Source organism: Mercenaria mercenaria, chromosome 3 (assembly GCF_021730395.1).
Source record: "Mercenaria mercenaria strain notata chromosome 3, MADL_Memer_1, whole genome shotgun sequence".
NCBI lineage: Eukaryota > Metazoa > Mollusca > Bivalvia > Venerida > Veneridae > Mercenaria > Mercenaria mercenaria.
Window position 1 is genome coordinate 72,459,587 of NC_069363.1, and position 17,933 is coordinate 72,477,519.

Below are 17,933 nucleotides of genomic sequence, written 5' to 3' on the forward strand. Positions count from 1 at the left end.
ACTATTTGAAAAATATTCTTTGTTTAATGTCAAAGACAATGACGGTATTATTTTGATAAACAATGTCAAATCTCATCATGTTAATATTGACATAATCTTTTATATTATTTTTCAACCAATATTTACACCCGTGACAGATGTTCGGTACACATAGCAAGTTAGATGCGTGGGAATGAATAATTAAAGTCCTTGCATATTGATATTTATACTGTTAAGATGCAATTTACATTTCAATGTATTGATTTGTGAAGTAATTAATAGTAGTATAAATTTATTTCTAAATTCGTAAAACAAGTGGCTGCAATGGCGTTTTATTCCATTAATATGTATTATTCAGATAATTAACTATATATTAGAAAAAAAAGACCAAGTATCCGCTACAAATAATTTTATTCAGTCATTAAAGTGCACCTATAAATTATTTCCAAAAGCAACGATAAATCCCGCTATTCGGTACGAGTAACTAATCCGGAAACTATTAATTGGAATCTAACTTTCCAAGTGTAGCAGTTAAGACAATCAGCGGTACATTTGGAGAAATATCTGTGTATATATGCTCAGTAAAGCCAATGCTATTGTTTCAGCCAGCTGTGATACAACTTCTATTGATCACACTGAATCATGAACACCGATATAAGGGAAACAAGTCTGGGTGAAATGTTTTATAATCTGTAAGTCTATTCTAACAGATGCAAGTCGTTCTCGACAAGCACAGTCTGGTGTTATGTTTATAATGGTGTGTTCTTGCTAAAAAACAAAATTGGCTTGTGTCATATACATGTTAAGTACGAGAGAAGGCGCGTGCATGAAGCGCAGTGAATTTATTTAGTTACTGTTGTATTAATCTGAAAAAAAAAGCTGAAAAAGTAACATCTTTTTAAAATAAATATAAAACACTTTCAGAAGGCTTTCAGATATATTTTCATACTATATTGTTTTATAACATGATTCATAATGATATGTCTGTAACAGATCGAGGACAGTCGTACTGATCCGAGGCCGGTGGACGAAAACCAGTCTAACACCATAATTGTGACAACAATTTTATTTTAACTTTATTACATCATATCATTTAAATGGTTTAGTAAATTTTCTCCCTTGTCTGGAAAACAACAACACTGACGTTGTGGCCTAAGACCACAGTTATTTTTACAATATGTTCTATATAGGCACCGGACACTATAACAATTTTGCATGCATTCCAACCCCTATAAAAATACCTGAACTCAACAGAACTATTCAAGAGAAAAAATTCCAGCCACAGTAAACATTGGGTTGACCGGCTCTTTTTTCCACCATTTTGAACCAAATCACATGCGTATGAAGAATACTCTCTAGATGGCCGCAAACAGGCAAAACAGGCCCTATCAAAAAGTCATGTTATGCATATTCTGACATTCTCATTCTGTCAAATTGTACATGTACCTACTATTTCATATCTCCTCTATTAAATCATGCCATTTATTGCAGGTCTTTCACTCAGAAATTCACTAATATTCACCATCAAACAGAGGAACTGTTTTCCGCGTAACCCCTTCCGTATTGTGGTCAACCAAGGGCAAATAACTGTGGTCTTGTGCCTATTTGTGGTGGAGCTATTAGAATTACACTTCGTGAGAAATAAACTGCCTTATTGCAGACCGGTGAAATGTGCATGCTGGGGACCAAATGACCGGATGTTTATTGTCATCAAGAGAAAATAACTTTCATGAATATTGTAATCAATGCATCAACACCCTTTTGGAAAACAACTGAAAGTTAACCTACACTAAAGAACTTATAAGAAATATATGGCAATTTCAGCCTTGAAACTTGTGTTAAAATATTTTATATTTAGCCATTATCATTTATTAGATCTGATCCAATATGCAGGTTTCTTTCGAAGGCCGTTGTCATTTGTGCACGTGTAGCTCGTGCTGTAATTTACGTCATATAGAATTCAATGCGCGTATTTATATTTATTACATACTCGTTTCTATTCCCCCGTTAAATTACACTGGTACCGGAAACGTCAATATTTTTCCATACACTGACGCCTGAATTTCATATCGGGTGCGTGACGTAATTCAGTGTTTGTTGTTGCACTATTTTTTTCTATTTAGTTCAGTATTGTCAACCCTATTCAGTCAATTGAACAAATTTAGGATGTTTACATTATTTTTATACATGTAGATGCGTATGTATTAAAAAGGTTATTATCTTTGCATCGGGAAATATGCACTCGTTCTTCAGCGGAAGAATATTGCGCTCCTAAAGTCGCGCAATATTTCCGCTGAAGAACTCGTGCATATTTCCCGATACAAAGCTAATAACCTATAAATATATAATGTTAAACTCGATAAAAAAAACCTCGTAGGCAGCCGTATTTTTTTTTATTATTTCCCGACTTATATTTTTAAAGTAAAGGTCTATTAATCTAAATCAGTACTGATATGTATTCTCATCAGACATAGGCATTTCTCAAAATCTTTTATTGAAACCCTTAAAAGCGACAATATGAAACAACATCCAGTTATTTACACCTGACAGACAGCCGCTCTAGGGTTCCATGTTCGATACCACTACGTGAACGTCAAAAACGGCACCTACGTTGATCTTTTGCAACTTTGTCATTGGAAAAAAACTTCTCAATTCATTCATTAATCTGTTTAGTAGTGTCACAACTTAAATGGATACTCGGTATTTTTTCCCGACGACGACAACAAATCTCTATGTATCTGAAAAAAAATCCGAATGTTAGCTTCAAGGGTCACGCTTCGTTTAGCACATACACAATATTGCTTATTATATATATTTCATAAATTAATATATATGTTACGAAAATCTTCTTGGATCATTTCTCAAATTCATGGATGGGACGATATAAAGTCCTTACGTTTGTACATAAAACTGATACCACAGCTGTTGTTTTTCCAAAATATGCGTTTCTAGTCTTGCACGTAGATGAACATGTATTCTTTTTCGCTTTTTATTCCTTCTTGTCTTGTAACGGTCCGCTTGTTGGTCCTTTTTCGAGAAAGTTGCCTGTCTTTTTGTAGCCATGAAAATCTTTTATTTTACAATATGAACCAACTTCTTCACATATTGTGCAGTCACATTTATCATTTCACATGTTGTGCCCTTGAACTTATAATTATATTGACATTTTCATTACATGATGCCCTGACGTCTTTTTATAAATACATTATATGCATCCTTTATTATATTATGTTCATACTCATATTATTTATGTTGAATGATTTATTCTATTATGTCATATGAAAATCAGAAAATACTAAAAAATCCAATTTTCAAGGGCAGATAATTCAAGATTTAGGCAAGGAAACTGTGCATTTTAATTTATATTTCTGTTTAGTCATCATTTGCATTCAGTATACAAAGTTTAAAGACATTTAGTCTATGGAAAAGACCAGGACTTTGAGGTATCATCTTGTTATGTTCATAGTCAAGGACGTTTGCCACAGTGTCTATATTGACATGGGGCAAAATTTTCTTATGGACAAAATTTCTTCTTTTAACTGTGTTTACTGACAGAGAATCAAATCAAAAACAGAAATATAAAATAAAGCAAAGCAAGTAGGTACCCAGCCTTGAGCATGAATTGGTTGCAATTGAAAGTCGGAAAATAATGAAAACATCTATTTTCAAGGGCAGACAATTCAAGATCAAGCTCCTGTACATATTATTTTTAATACATATTTCCGTTTTAAAACTTGATTCTCAGTCAGTAAACAAAGTTTAAAGAAATTCTGTCTGTAGGAATTTTTTGCCTGTATCATGACTACAAAATACAGTGCACCGGCGTTCCATAGGTTCTGATGTGAAGCGAGAACCTATGACTGAACTTACATAGGCCTACTAACCTGTTTGACACTAACTAAGCAAAGTAAACATTGTATAATGGAAGCTAGAAGAAATCGTGTTACACGAAGGTGAATATCAATGTTTAGAGAATGGCCTGTTCGGCAGATTCATTTCTTATGATGGTAATGATTATAATAATATTGGTAATAGTAGTAATGATTATGGGATGATGATAATAATAATAATAATGATGATAATAACAATAATAATAATACAGGTGTGACTATGGAGAGGATAAAATGTTTATCCCGCAGGACAAATGACTAATCCATTAATAAGTAGTTGTAGTAGTGACAATTGAAATGATGACGTCTGCTGGTTTTAACCCGTTAGCTGATCTGTTAAGAAATAACAGTCAGTTCAATAGTCCTGATATGCTAATCAAGATGACAATTACGATTATCATGAAGACGTTGATATTGATAACTAATCATGTGCAAACAAAAACAAAATCCAGTAAAGTATACGTCACAAGATGAAATTCGCTTTGTTGCATGGAATGTACGTGGTATCGTGTCCTCAGCTGCTTCTCTTAGCAATCTGTTAGACATAATATGATATTGACTGTGCCTTTATTACTAAACATGAACTTTTCGAACACTCAAAATATTTCATCAAATCACTTAATGCAAATTATAATTAATTCACTGTATTGGACAAAAATTAAATCCTATATGGTTCATTGAACTGTGGTAAAGGTGGTGTTTCGATTTTATATAAAAAATCGCTAACTTTTTCAGTTAGACATATGGAAGAGGTTTCTGATGAACGTATCATAGCCTCATAGGCATTGAAATCTATTGTAAAAATGATATTAGAATATTTGCTTTTTGTGTTTACATGCCGTCAGTTAATTACACATACATGGACTATGCAGAATGTTTAAATACGTTTAAAGCAATCTGTGATTCGTATGCTGAATCTGGTATTTTGATTTTTCTTGGAGATATGAATGCTGAGCTCATGTGTGATACAGAATACAAATCACAAAACTCATATAGAAATATAGGTTTAACAAATTTTACAATAAAGCATGAACTGATGTCACTTGTCGAAATGCCTCTTTGTTGTGGTCCAAATTAAACCGATAGGGAAAATGCTAGATCACATTATAATGTATAAAAGTGACACAGAATTAATATCAAAAATAGAAATATTATCAAATGTCAGATCACTTGTCTATATTTGCCATAATCAAAATTGCAGTTACATTAATAAATCCCGCAAAAAAACAAATGTTTTTCTTGGAACAAGATAAATGATACAATTTTAGCAAAGTATGAAAAAGAGTTGTCAATCTTACTCGAAAATATCAACAGAGATGATGTTGACTTAATGTATAATGATATTGTCCTGCAACCAATAAGACCCTCCCAAAAGCCAGATATAATAAGTATGCAAAGCCATATTGGTCAAAAGAAGTTAAGACGGCACACAATATGCAAAGATGGGCTCGTCAGGCCAGGATCGAGGATGGAAGACCTAAAGGGTTCCATCACCAATCTTATGCAAAGTATAAAAGTATCAATTATGAATTTAGTATGGCACAACAATTAGCAACTGAAAAGATAGAAAATGAATTCATGCAAGAGCTTGATGAAGCTGCAGAATGGACGATAAACTGTTCTGGAATCTTGTTAGAATGCGAAAAGGGAGACAACTCCTAACTTGTTTTCAGTTAGAGACGGAAACGGGCCTTACAAGAGACCCAGAGGTTATAACAGACACCTTTACGAAATTCTATAAAAATGTTTACTCACCCTTAGACTCACCTCATATACGAACACGGTCCGAATTGAGCTGTCCTGAAATTTTACCAAACCTTACACCAGATATTGTATCAAGGCATATCAGGTAATTGAATAATAGAAAAGCTACTTCGTTCGCTATGATCTGCAATGAACATATTAAACACGGTGGTCATAAGTTGCTGGTTATAGTTACTTAAGTTATTTAATCTCATTATACAGACAGGAAAATTTCCGCAAATGTGTAAAATGGGTATGATTATGTCCGTCTTTAAAAATAATGGAAAGTCAAGAACGCAAACCATCAATTACCGTCCTATTACCTATCCTGCCATGCATTTATAAACTATTTGAAAAAAATATTGCATGGAAAACTAGACACCTGGATTAATGATGATAAAATAGAATTTCTTTCCCAATCGGCAGCAAAGTGCTTACCAAAAACATACAGGTGCTATAATGGCCTCCTTCAGTTTACAAGAAGGCATCTATCAAAGTAATGAAGTCACCACTTGGTATAAAAGGGGGAAAATTTTGTCATTATTAATAGACGCACACATAGATATGTCCAGCTGTGTTGCTGCAGACGGCATGCAATCTGAATTCTTCTCCCAGAAACAAGGAATTAGACCATTTCTACTTGGTTATATAAACTATTCATCGATGATCTTATAAATGAATCAGAAAGTAGCGGTCTAGAAATCTGTATCCTCGCGAATGCTTAACATCACGCGTAGGTATTCATGCAAATATAGGTATAACATACCCGTGGAAAAGCCATATAATAGTTTTTGGTACAAAAAGAAAAGTGACCCAAATTCAGTTATCGATACTGACCAAGTGCGCAGTGGTAAACATGTAGGCGTATATCTTAATGATAAATTAAACGATACAGAAAAAGTAGAACATGCATGCGAAAAAGCAAAAGCGTCCCTCTTTTCTTTCCTATCGTTCAAAATTTACCCGACCTACATAAATCCAATCAAATCGGCTTCACTTATCTCTACAATTTGTATTCCAAGGTTATTGTTCGGTTGTGAAATAACCTTAGGACGGCCAGCACATATTTATGCAATCTCGCCAGGCATATGTATGTTTTTGACGACACAGAAAATGACGTCACTCGACCTTCCGCTATTTCCGGAAGTAAAGAAAATGAAAGTAGAAATGATAAACTTGAAAAGAAAGCCGTTTTTTGATTCGTTGATAGTCGGGGGTCACGCGCAGGGGTCACCCCGTCTAAATGTATGCGCGTGGACTTCTTTTTTCTTTTTTTTTGCTATTGGGAAGTCAATTTTTAGCACTTTCTTACGAATTGAAATTACCTGGGCTGTAGTATGGCATGTCAGCTTTTCATCTACGAAAAGATATTTGAGCTCGGGATAAACACAAATCCCACAGGGGTCCGTAACGGACCAAGGGTACATTGATAATTTTGGAACTTCATCAAATCGCTCAAAATGTCATTTTTGATGTTGTCTGACAGTGTCAGTATATGCCTCAGATGTAAGATATAACCGTATTTGAGAGCTGCAGACCTAGGCATTTCAGAAATATTTTCAAAATAAATTTCTTGTAATAAATGTTGTTTCTACGGAAGCGTGAAAGGGCCATCAGACGCTAATACGTTTTAGTACGTTAAGGCTGCGAAAAGGATATGGAATAATCTTAAGAAAGCTGATTATACACAATTAGACAGATTCCTTAGGCTAGCTGCTAAAATGATACAAGGATTTACTAGTTTAACACGAACAGACATGTGTATCAGTATTCTAGGCTGGAAAGGCATTAGATATTAAATAGAAAGTTAGGTTTTTTTGAGAAGATTATGTTATATGCCAAATTCAGTTCTCTCAAAACATGTTTTCAACGCCAGACTGTCAGAATATGTGTGTAGTATAGACGAAAAACAACATGGCTTTATTCCTGATATTGTAAATATTCCTAAAAAGTGTAATCTTTCAATGTAAATTATTAAGTATATAGAAACAGGTACTTTTCCACCTAAAGAAGCATGGAAAATACTATGTAGGAAAAATATACAAAATTTTGAAACTGAAAATTGGACTCAAAGAATGGTAAATAATGATGACTTTACAAGATTTCGAATTTTTGCATACAAATAAAGAAAGAGCATTAATATGGGAATGTGCGGATACTTCTGTAACTTAAATTACATGCTTATGAAATTAGCAGAATATGTATTTGTAAATATGAAAATACATATATTAGATCCATGTGTCTTAATTGTGGAACCTTGTGTTGTGATGTCATAAAGCATGTTGTTGTTAACTGTAACAGAATAAACACTTCAAAGAGAAATTGTACAGATCTTTGTATGATGTATTTGGTGCACAGGTAGTTTCAGAAATTTTGTCAGCATTTTAAGAATAGTGGTAGAATATGTTTACCATAGTATTAAAAATGCTAGAAGTATACAACTTTAACAAAGATCCTCATTAAAAAAAATCAGTATTGTTGTTGCGCTAACATGAACGTGTATGTATGAAGTTTGAATGTCTGTTTTGTTCAATTCATTGATCTAATATGCAATGATCTATGTTTTGTAATACATTGAGATGGAGAGATTAATCTCTAATCATAACATTATTATATACCAATGCTCATATAGTTCAAATTGTTGTAAATGTGTTCAGTATTCATATTCAATTGTATAGTTAGTTATTTACTAAGATTTAAAAGTTTATAAGTTTGTATATATGTTACTTTTTCTATGATGTTATATTACAATTTTTCATAGTTATGTAAATCAATCAAATGTGGAAATAAAGAGTACAGTATATATAATAGAAATGCAAGAAACTTGTAGGCGGCGAGATAATATGTTATATTCTGCTGTGACGTTATTATAAAAGAAGAATAAGCAACGATATAATGCAAACAATATATAAGATGATAGTGTTTAACCACATGATCAAAATAACATACGACATAATAGAATAAATCATTCAACATAAATAATGATTATCATGACTACAAAATACAGTGCACCGGCGTTCCATAAGTTCTGATGTGTAGCGAGAACCTACGACTGAACTGACACTAATTAGGCAGAATAAACATTGTATAATGGAAGCTAGAAGAAATCGTGTTACATGAAGGTGAATATCAATGTTTAGAGAATGGCCTGTCTCGCAGGTTCTTTTCTCATGATAGTAGCAGTAATAGCAGTAGCAGCAGCAGCAGCAGCAGTAGCTGTAGTGAAACTGAGTGTCTAAAAGGAGAATTTGCAAGGGCAGACAACTCCCAACTGAATATGATTAAAATTGCTTTTTGAGATATAAGATAAAATTATTGTTTTCAGTCTAGCACTGTCTTTAGCGTAGTATATCTGTATTGAAAATAGATTTTGATATGTCTACAATATGGCTATAGTCAGTTTGAGACACAATATTAAAGTGCTTTTTGTTACATATTCGTTTCTATTCCCTGTTAAGTTACAATGTTACCGGAAAAGTCAATATTTTTCCATACACTGACATCGGGTACGTGACGATGTATGTCGTTGCATTAATGCTTTTATTTAGTTCAGTATTGTCAATCTTATTCAGACTTTTGAACAAATTCATAATATTTACATTACATTTATACGTGTAGATACGTACTTAATAAAAAGGTTATTATCTTTGCATTGGGAAATATGCACTCGTTCTTTAGCAGAAGAATAGTCGCGCTATTTCCCGATACAAAGCTAATTACCTATAAATGTAGTTTTATAATACTCATTAAATGTTATGCATATTTCTCTAAAAGGATCATATGCGTTCTAAAAGAGCTTATGGGCCATAAATATATATTGGTAGTAATTCTTATTAGGATCTGGAAATAGTGGCTAAATGCCGTATTACCTGTTGCACTGTACTATTTAGAATTGTGGAAGAGGACCACTTTTCCTTTGTAGACCGTAACCAACTTCTGAATTTTTCGCCTGTCTGAAAGAGAAACCCAACCTACTTCTTGATTGAAACTGACCTCGTGAAACCTGTCAAAACGCGAGCGGCTTCATACTGTTGTTGTTCTAAAGATTGTTAGCTCGACTATTCAAAGAATAGTAGAGCTATTGGACTCACCCATGCGTCGGCGTCGGCGTCCCGATTTGGTTAAGGTTTTGTATGTAAGCTGGTATCTCAGTAACCACTTGTAAGAATGGATTGAAACTTCACACACTTATTCACTGTGATAAACTGACCTACATGGCACAAGTTCCATAACTATTTTGCTTTTTTACAAAATTATGCCCCTTTTTCGACTTAGAAATTCTTGGTTAAGGTTTTGTATGTAAGCTGGTATCTCAGTAACCACTTGTGGGAATGGATTGAAACTTCACACACTTATTCACTGTGATAAACTGACCTATATTGCACAGGTTCCATAACTTTATTTTGCTTTTTTACAAAATTATGTCCCCTTTTCGACTTAGGAATTCTTGGTTAAGATTTTGTATGTAAGCTGGTATCTCAGTAACCACTTGTGGGAATGGATTGAAACTTCACACACTTATTCACTGTGATAAACTGACCTACATTGCACAGGTTCCATAACTCTATTTTGCTTTTTTATGAAATTATGCCCCCTTTTCGACTTAGAAATTCTTGGTTAAGGTTTTGTATATAAGCTGGTATCTCAGTACCCACTAATGGGAATGGATTGAAACTTCACACACTTGTTCACTGTCATGATCTGACATGCACTAGTCCCATAACTCGAATTTGTAATTTTTTTTCAAAATTATGCCCCTTTTTGGACTTAGCAGTTTTTGGTTAAGTTTTTGTATGTAAGCTGGTATTTCAGTATCCACTTATGGGAAAGGATTGAAACTTCACACACTTGTTCACTTTATGAGCTGATATGCACTGTGAAGGTTCCATAACCCTTTTCCCCATTTTTACAAAATTGTGCCCCTTTTTAGCTCACCTGAGCACAAAGTGCTCGGGATGAGCTGTTGTGATCGCTCACCGTCCGGCGTCCGTCCGTCCGTCCGTCGTCCGTCCGTCCACACTTTCCTTTAAACAACATCTCCTCCTAAACCAACAGACCAATTTTGATGAAACTTTACAGGGATGTTCCTTGGATGGTCTTCTTTAAAAAATTTCAAAGAATTGAATTCCATGCAGAACTCTGGTTGCCATGGAAACAGAAAGGAAAAACTTTAAAAATCTTCTTCTCAAAAACCAGAAGCCCTAGAGCTTAGATATTTGGTGTGAAGCATTGCCTAGTGGACCTCTACCAATTTTGTTCAAGTCATGACCCTGGGGTCAAAATTGACCCCGCCCTAGGGGCCACTTGATTTTACTTAGGAACATCTTAAAAAATCTTCTTCTCAAAAACCAGAAGCCCTAGAGCTTAGATATTTGACATGTAGCATTGCCTAGAGGACCTCTACTAAAGTTGTTCAAATCATGACCCCGGGGTCAAAATTGACCCCGCCCCAGGGGTCACTTGATTTTACATAGGAAAATCTTCAAAAATTTTCTAAAAATAAACAGAAGGCCTAGAGCTTAGGTATTTCACGTGTTGCATTGCCTAGTGGACCTCTACAAAATTTGTTCAATCATGACCCCCAGGGTCAAAATTGACCCGCCCCAGAGGTCACTTGATTTTACATAGGAAAATCTTCAAAAAAATTCTAAAAATAAACCAGAAGGCCTAGATCTTAGATATTTAACGTGTAGCATTGCGTAGTAGACTTCTACAAAATTTGTTCAAATCATGACCTCTGGGATCAAATTGACCCCGCCCAATGGGGTTACTTGATTGTACATAGAAAAATCTTCAAATTTTTCTAAAAATAAACCAGAAGGCCTAGATCTTAGATATTTGATATGTTACATTGCCTAGTAGACTTCTACAAACTCTGTCCCATTCATGACCCCCGGGGTAAACTTGGCCCCGCCCCAGGGGTTACTTGATTGTACATCAGAAAATCTTTCAAAAAAATTCTAAAAATCATCAGTTTGACATTTGAAACATGTAGCTCATATTACTCTGGTGAGCGATCCAGGGTCATCATGACCCTCTTGTTCAACTTTTGTATTCATTCAATTGACAAGGCTGTTGAATAGTCGAGCGTTGCTGTCCTCCGACAGCTCTTGTTTTTATATATTGTGCACCCGTCCCACACAACCGAAGCGTACTCTAATATGGGACGCATGTATGAAATGTAAGATTTTATTTAGAATTGATCGTTTTAGTTTAAATTTTAGTACACACATTGTACTTAGCACTTTAGAGGCTGATAAGGTTATATTTTCAATGTGCTCGTGCCATTTTAAATGTGTAGATAATGTTAAACCTAAATGCTTATGATGTCCTACAAAATCAAGAGAGGTGTCATTAAATAGAAGTGTTGGCTTATCGTTTATTTTTGTTGAGAAAAACATGACTTCAGTTTTACTAGGATTTAAATTTACTAGCCATTGTTTAGACGATTTGGAGATCACGGTTTAAAATGTGTGTCGCTAGATGAAACAGCCAAAGAGAGGCGCGAGGCGCGTTACACTTAGAAGATTTTCGGATATATCATTAACATAGACGAGAAATAGAAGAGGCCCAAGGATTGAGCCTTGGGGAACACCGACAGAGATATCAAGTACTTCAGATAATTCAGAATCTACAAACACAGACTTTTTTTCAGAGAGATAGTCATTGGTCCATTTTAAGAGCTCATTATTAATACCGTATTGTCTAAGTTTAAAGATAATCTCTATCAAAAGCTTTAGATATGTCGAAAAAATAATACATATTGACTGATCTTAGCTCACCTGAGCCAAAGGCCCATGGTGAGCTTTTGTGACCGCGCAATGTCCGTCGTGTGTCGTCCGTCGTCAGTCGTGCGTCCGTCAACAATTTTTAAAACAATCTTCTTCTTTAAAACTACTGGGCAGAATTACACATGCAGAACTCTGGTTGCCATGGCAAGCAAAAGGAAAAACTTTAAAAATATTATTGTCCAAAACTGTAAGGCGTAGAGCCTTGATATTTGGCATGTGGCACCGTCTAATGGTCCTCTATGAAGATTATTCAAATTATGTCCCTGGGGTGAAAAGAGGCTCCGCCCCGGATTGTTCAAATTATGTCCCTGGGGTGAAAAGAGGCTCCGCCCCGGGGGTCCCAAGTTTTACATAGACTTTTGTAGTAATTCTTTTAAAAATCTTCTTGTCTGAAACCACAAGATCTAGACCTTTGATATTTGGTATGTAGCATTGCCTTATGGTCCTCTACCAAGATTGTTTAAATTATGGCCCTGGGGTGAAAAGAGGCCTCGCCCTTGGGGTCACTTGTTATATGAGTTATATATAGGAAAAAAACTTCAAAAATTATCAGATCATATTTCCTATGTTTAATAATAATTACCCGATGACCCTAAGTGATTAGGGGTCACCTGACTGTGACCTTGACCTACTGACGTTTTTTCTTGTTTTAAGATACAGCCTTGAAATTTGGATGACCTGTACAGTTTTGCATACTGATCTTAGAACTGACTTTCAGTGATACCATTAAATACCATTAATACCATTAAACAAAATAGTTAAAGGATAACTAATATAAACAAAATAGTTAAAGGATAACTAATATTAAATAGTTTCCTTTAATAATTTATGTCTGATTTCATCTGGTCCAACAGCTTTATTTATTGGTAGTGATGAAAGTATATCTATTATCTCCTGACTGTCTATATTGAAATCTGTCAAAACATTATTTGAGTTAGTGACAAAGGTCGGAAGTTGTGTTTCTGAAGAGTCATTTTTTTATATTGAGGTGAAACATTCATTTAAAAAATGGTTCAATGAAAATTTGAAACGTCTAAAACAACAAGTATATATTATTCTAAACATAATTTTATATTAGTATTGAAATGGTGTTATAATGTTGGGCGAATGAATCATGTAAAATATACAACAAGGAAGTTGTATACAGTTACATAGCAGTAATTCGTTCAGAAGTATGCATCCGTGGTGATGTCGAAAAAATCCCTAATAAGAAGGTCTTATTTTTTCCATTTTTAGCGCATTTGCGCGCAAACCGGGGCCAAAAGGGCATTATTTCACTCGTGGAATGTACTGTAATGAAATAATACATTTTTCGTCCTTATATTCGTATGTTTTTGAGTTCTCTGTGACTGTTTGATTAAAGACAACGTGTCTGAAATCATTCGTCCTCCACCTCTGAATTATGTGGGGAAATTTGCAGTAATTTGCAGAGAACAGGTTTGTACTGGTACAGAATCCAGAACACCGGTTATGTTAAGGTAGCAGGGTACACTTCGAATTTTGACCCCCCGTCAATATCTGTTATAGATAGAACTTCGTGATTTTGGATGGCTGTAAATTAAGGTGAGAGATAATGATTATTAATTCTTTAGAAAATTTGTACAGCCGATACATGTAAAATTCTGATGTCAGTTGGAAAACTAACTGCTGGTAGCTTTGTGTGATCAATGAGACACCTTTTCGCGGAAAAATTCAAATCACGGAAGGGTTCTGTGCTTGTTGATTGATACTCAGGAAAATCTTCGCTATTTTGTGAAAAAACGAGCTGGATGGGCCCCCATTCCGTTTATGTCCTGACGTTCAGTAAGGACTATTAAATTGAGAAATGCAATAAAATTGGGCATTGTTCTTGCAGCGGGGTCATTGCAGGCTGTTCAAAAAGTGCAAAATTGATGATTTTGGCATGCTATTTTTCATGGATGGTGTAAACCTTTCGTTTTGATAAATTTCGTATTTCTTGTATGAGAATCCTGATCTTGCAATTAATTAAAAGCACAAAACATGCACGCAATTTATAAAATGGCCACCCTGATCCTGCTCATAAGGGAAGTGCAATATCGCGACTCGCTACATGTAAGACCGTCCGTGCCCAAACTTTTCGCATCTAAGTGTACCCTGCTACCTAACTGTCCGCCGTTACATAACAGTAATACTGTTGAAAAATAAACCCAAAACAATCAAGCAAACAAAACAAACAGAGATATGTTTATTATACTGAATTATTTCAAGATACATTTACAAAACGGTACAGAGTTTTAACACACTCTGTGTAATCTCACTGAACCGCCACAAAAAAGCTGACACTCCGTCGCACCGCGTGAATGTGAAAAAGCTATAAATAAACGTCCCAACTATTAACATTTTATAGTAATAAAATGATAATTTACTACACTGGCTCCCGTCCCAATGTTTTCTTCATTAAAAGGGGAAGTAACTCCAGCAGGTTGTTTCCCTCTGGCTCCTAACCTTTGTTAGCCATCAGATAAAAATGTGCTATTTTAGAAGCATATAATTTACTAATAAACTATTTGCGGTATTTATAAAGAAAATATTCATGCAGCAAGGGAACCAGGCGAAACTCAAGTGCTTCCGCGTGAATGTGAGAAAGCTAAAAATAAACGTCCCAACTATTAACATTAATACAGATCTAGTAATATAAATAAAGACTTACCAACATATTTTGGATCTGGGAAGTCGGTATGTACTTAATTGCTAATATAAACTCTGTAACAAATTTATTAAAAGAAATTGCCTTCGATTTGTATGATCCGCAGTAACTTGTTTGCTTCCGATTCGGCGGGTTTAAGTACTTTCACAATACACTTATAAAACGTTTACATGAACCCACTGTTGTTTTCTACAAATTGTAACAGTTTTTAATTGTTTTGCAATTTATGCTAAGTAATCACCAATTTATGATTATTATTTTGACGTAAACTATTTTTCGCACGTACATTTCAGACAGAACAAAAACCATGTATCGCAATCTCAGAGAGCTATTGCTGACCATTATGGCGATGTTAATGCTGTCTACGTCACTCGCAAAACCACGGCATATCGTTTTTATTGTTGCCGACGATCTTGGATGGAATGACGTTGGTTTTCACAATGCGGACATGATAACTCCAAATATCGATAAGCTTGCGAACAGAGGTGTAATTTTGAACAGTTCCTATGTGCAGCCGGTATGCACACCCTCGCGACACTCCTGGATGACAGGTATTTATCCGTTCAAGGCAGGCTTACAACGGGGAGTTATATTTCCTGAGCAAGCAGTATGCTCGCCCCTTGATATGAAATTCTTTCCAGAAAAGTTACAAAAGCTGGGGTATTCTACCCACATGGCGGGAAAATGGCACCTTGGTTTCTGTAATTGGGACTGCACGCCTACAAATCGCGGGTTTGATTCGTTTCTAGGATACTACAATGGTGCAGAGGATTATTACAATAAAACTATTCTAAATGGTATTGACTTTCACGACAATAAGGAGCCAATATCAGGAGACAATAGATATTCTGCTTTTGTGTATGCAGATAGAGCAAAGTCAGTAATCGAAAATCATAACAAAACAAAGCCTCTTTTCTTATACCTTCCTTTCCAGTCAGTGCATACTCCAATTCAAGTACCGAAGCGTTTTGAGGACATGTATCCAGATATCGCTAATGATCAGAGAAGACAATATTCGGGCATGGTGTCTGCCATGGATGAAGCTATTGGAAATATTACACAAGCTTTGGTTGATAATGGTATGATGGATGACACTTTGATTATATTTACGGCTGACAACGGAGGATGGCCCGGCTTTGGAGGAAACAACTACCCATTGCGAGGAGGAAAGATAACTATTTTTGAAGGGGGCACGAGAGCCGTGTCATTTGTTTCTGGATCAGGAATTGCAAAGCCTGGATCCACATACAACGGCTTAATTCATGCTGTCGACTGGCATCCAACAATTTTGGCAGCCGCTGGTAGTTCAACGGACGACACGAACGACAACATTGACGGTTTGAACCAGTGGAAAGCAATCAGTTTGGGAGGAGAATCAATGAGAACAGAGCTAGTTTATAATATAGACAATTTTGTCTTAGCACCAAATGGGCATGCAGCGATACGGGTAGGAGATTTCAAACTGATAGACGGGTATCCAGGACCTTATAGGGACTGGTACAAGCCAGAACAAGAGTATGAAAATAATCCTCACGTGACGACAGATTACCAATACTACTCCAAGATAGTGCAAGATGATTTAGTTAAAAATAATGGTTTATGGAAAGGAGACGGACTTTATAATTTGAAAGACGATCCCACGGAGCACCACGATGTCTCTAAACAACACCCCGAGATTGTAAAAGCCCTGAAAGCTAAACTAGACGAGTATAGAAAAAGTTATGTAAGACCAAATTTTCCGTCCAATGATCCTAAAGCCAATCCGAAAAACTATGGCGGATATTGGATGCCTGGTTGGTGTTAAATAATAATAACTACTAGTATTCCAGAATGACAGTGCCATGAATTTATTCTCACTTGTATACAGATGTTGACATGACTTTATTAATATTTTTCTTAAAGGTAAATTTTGTGTCTCTTCATACGATAATGTTGTTCACACATATGGTATGAAACGAGATCTATTGTAGGAATATTGAGTTGCACATGTCTAGGTTGTAGAGTTTTCCATGTCTTAGTCTAGGTTGAAGAGTTGTCCATGTCTAGGTTGAAGAGTTGTCCATGTCTAGGTTGAACAGTTATCCATGTCTAGGTTTGAAGAGCTGTCCATGTCTAAGTTGAAAAGTTGTCCATGTCTAGGTTGAACAGTTATCCATGTCAAGGTTGAAGAGCTGTCCAAGTCTAGGGTCTATTTGCGTTATTTTAGATACTACAATAACAAATTTTAACTGAGTAGTACATGCATATATTGTATAGATATTTTACAAAATGTCATTAAATAAGAATAAAATGTAATTTTCTACAGAGTTGTTATATAATATAATTAAGTTGTTATTGGTAAAAAAAATATATATTGAGTACGTGTACACTGATAACAAGAAATTGGCAAAATGTTTTCAATGAAAATGCTGGTCAAAGAAAATTATTAATAACCATTGTGATTGTCATTGGTTCAAACTGAAGCACTTACATTAGTTCTGAATGCCAGTGAGCAAACTCAAAAGCTCTAAATGTTTTAAACGTCGTACACTGAATTTCTTTCTCCTAAATTATGTAAAAGTTTCGAGTAACTGTTAACGTTCCTTAATAAAAGTTATACTGGTCTAACCACTTGCATGGAATCGTTATTGGTTAAACCCAGATGCACAACGTGCAAGCATTTTGTCAATATTCCAGGTCCTTCCGGCAATGTTCTTATGAAGCCGGTGCTATGGACGTGGGGGATGTTGTACACATACAATGTACACACATCTCCTTTGCTATTTAAGCCGTTTGTCACGCGAAATATGAGACATCTAGATAGTTATACGTTAGCAAGCTTGTAAATTGTTTGTAAAATGTGGCATGGAAATTTTAATCAAT

The 17,933-nt window shown here is 35.2% G+C and overlaps 1 protein-coding gene across 1 annotated transcript; it reads left to right on the plus strand.

Moving 5' to 3' along the window:
- Positions 1 to 14,959: 14,959 nt before the first annotated feature.
- Positions 14,960 to 17,373, plus strand: LOC123524426 (arylsulfatase B-like). The gene is made up of 2 exons (XM_045302621.2): positions 14,960 to 15,100; positions 15,365 to 17,373. Exon 2 carries the CDS (start codon positions 15,379 to 15,381, stop codon positions 16,873 to 16,875), a length of 1,497 nt encoding a protein of 498 aa, XP_045158556.2. The 5' UTR covers positions 14,960 to 15,100; positions 15,365 to 15,378; the 3' UTR covers positions 16,876 to 17,373.
- Positions 17,374 to 17,933: the final 560 nt, after the last annotated feature.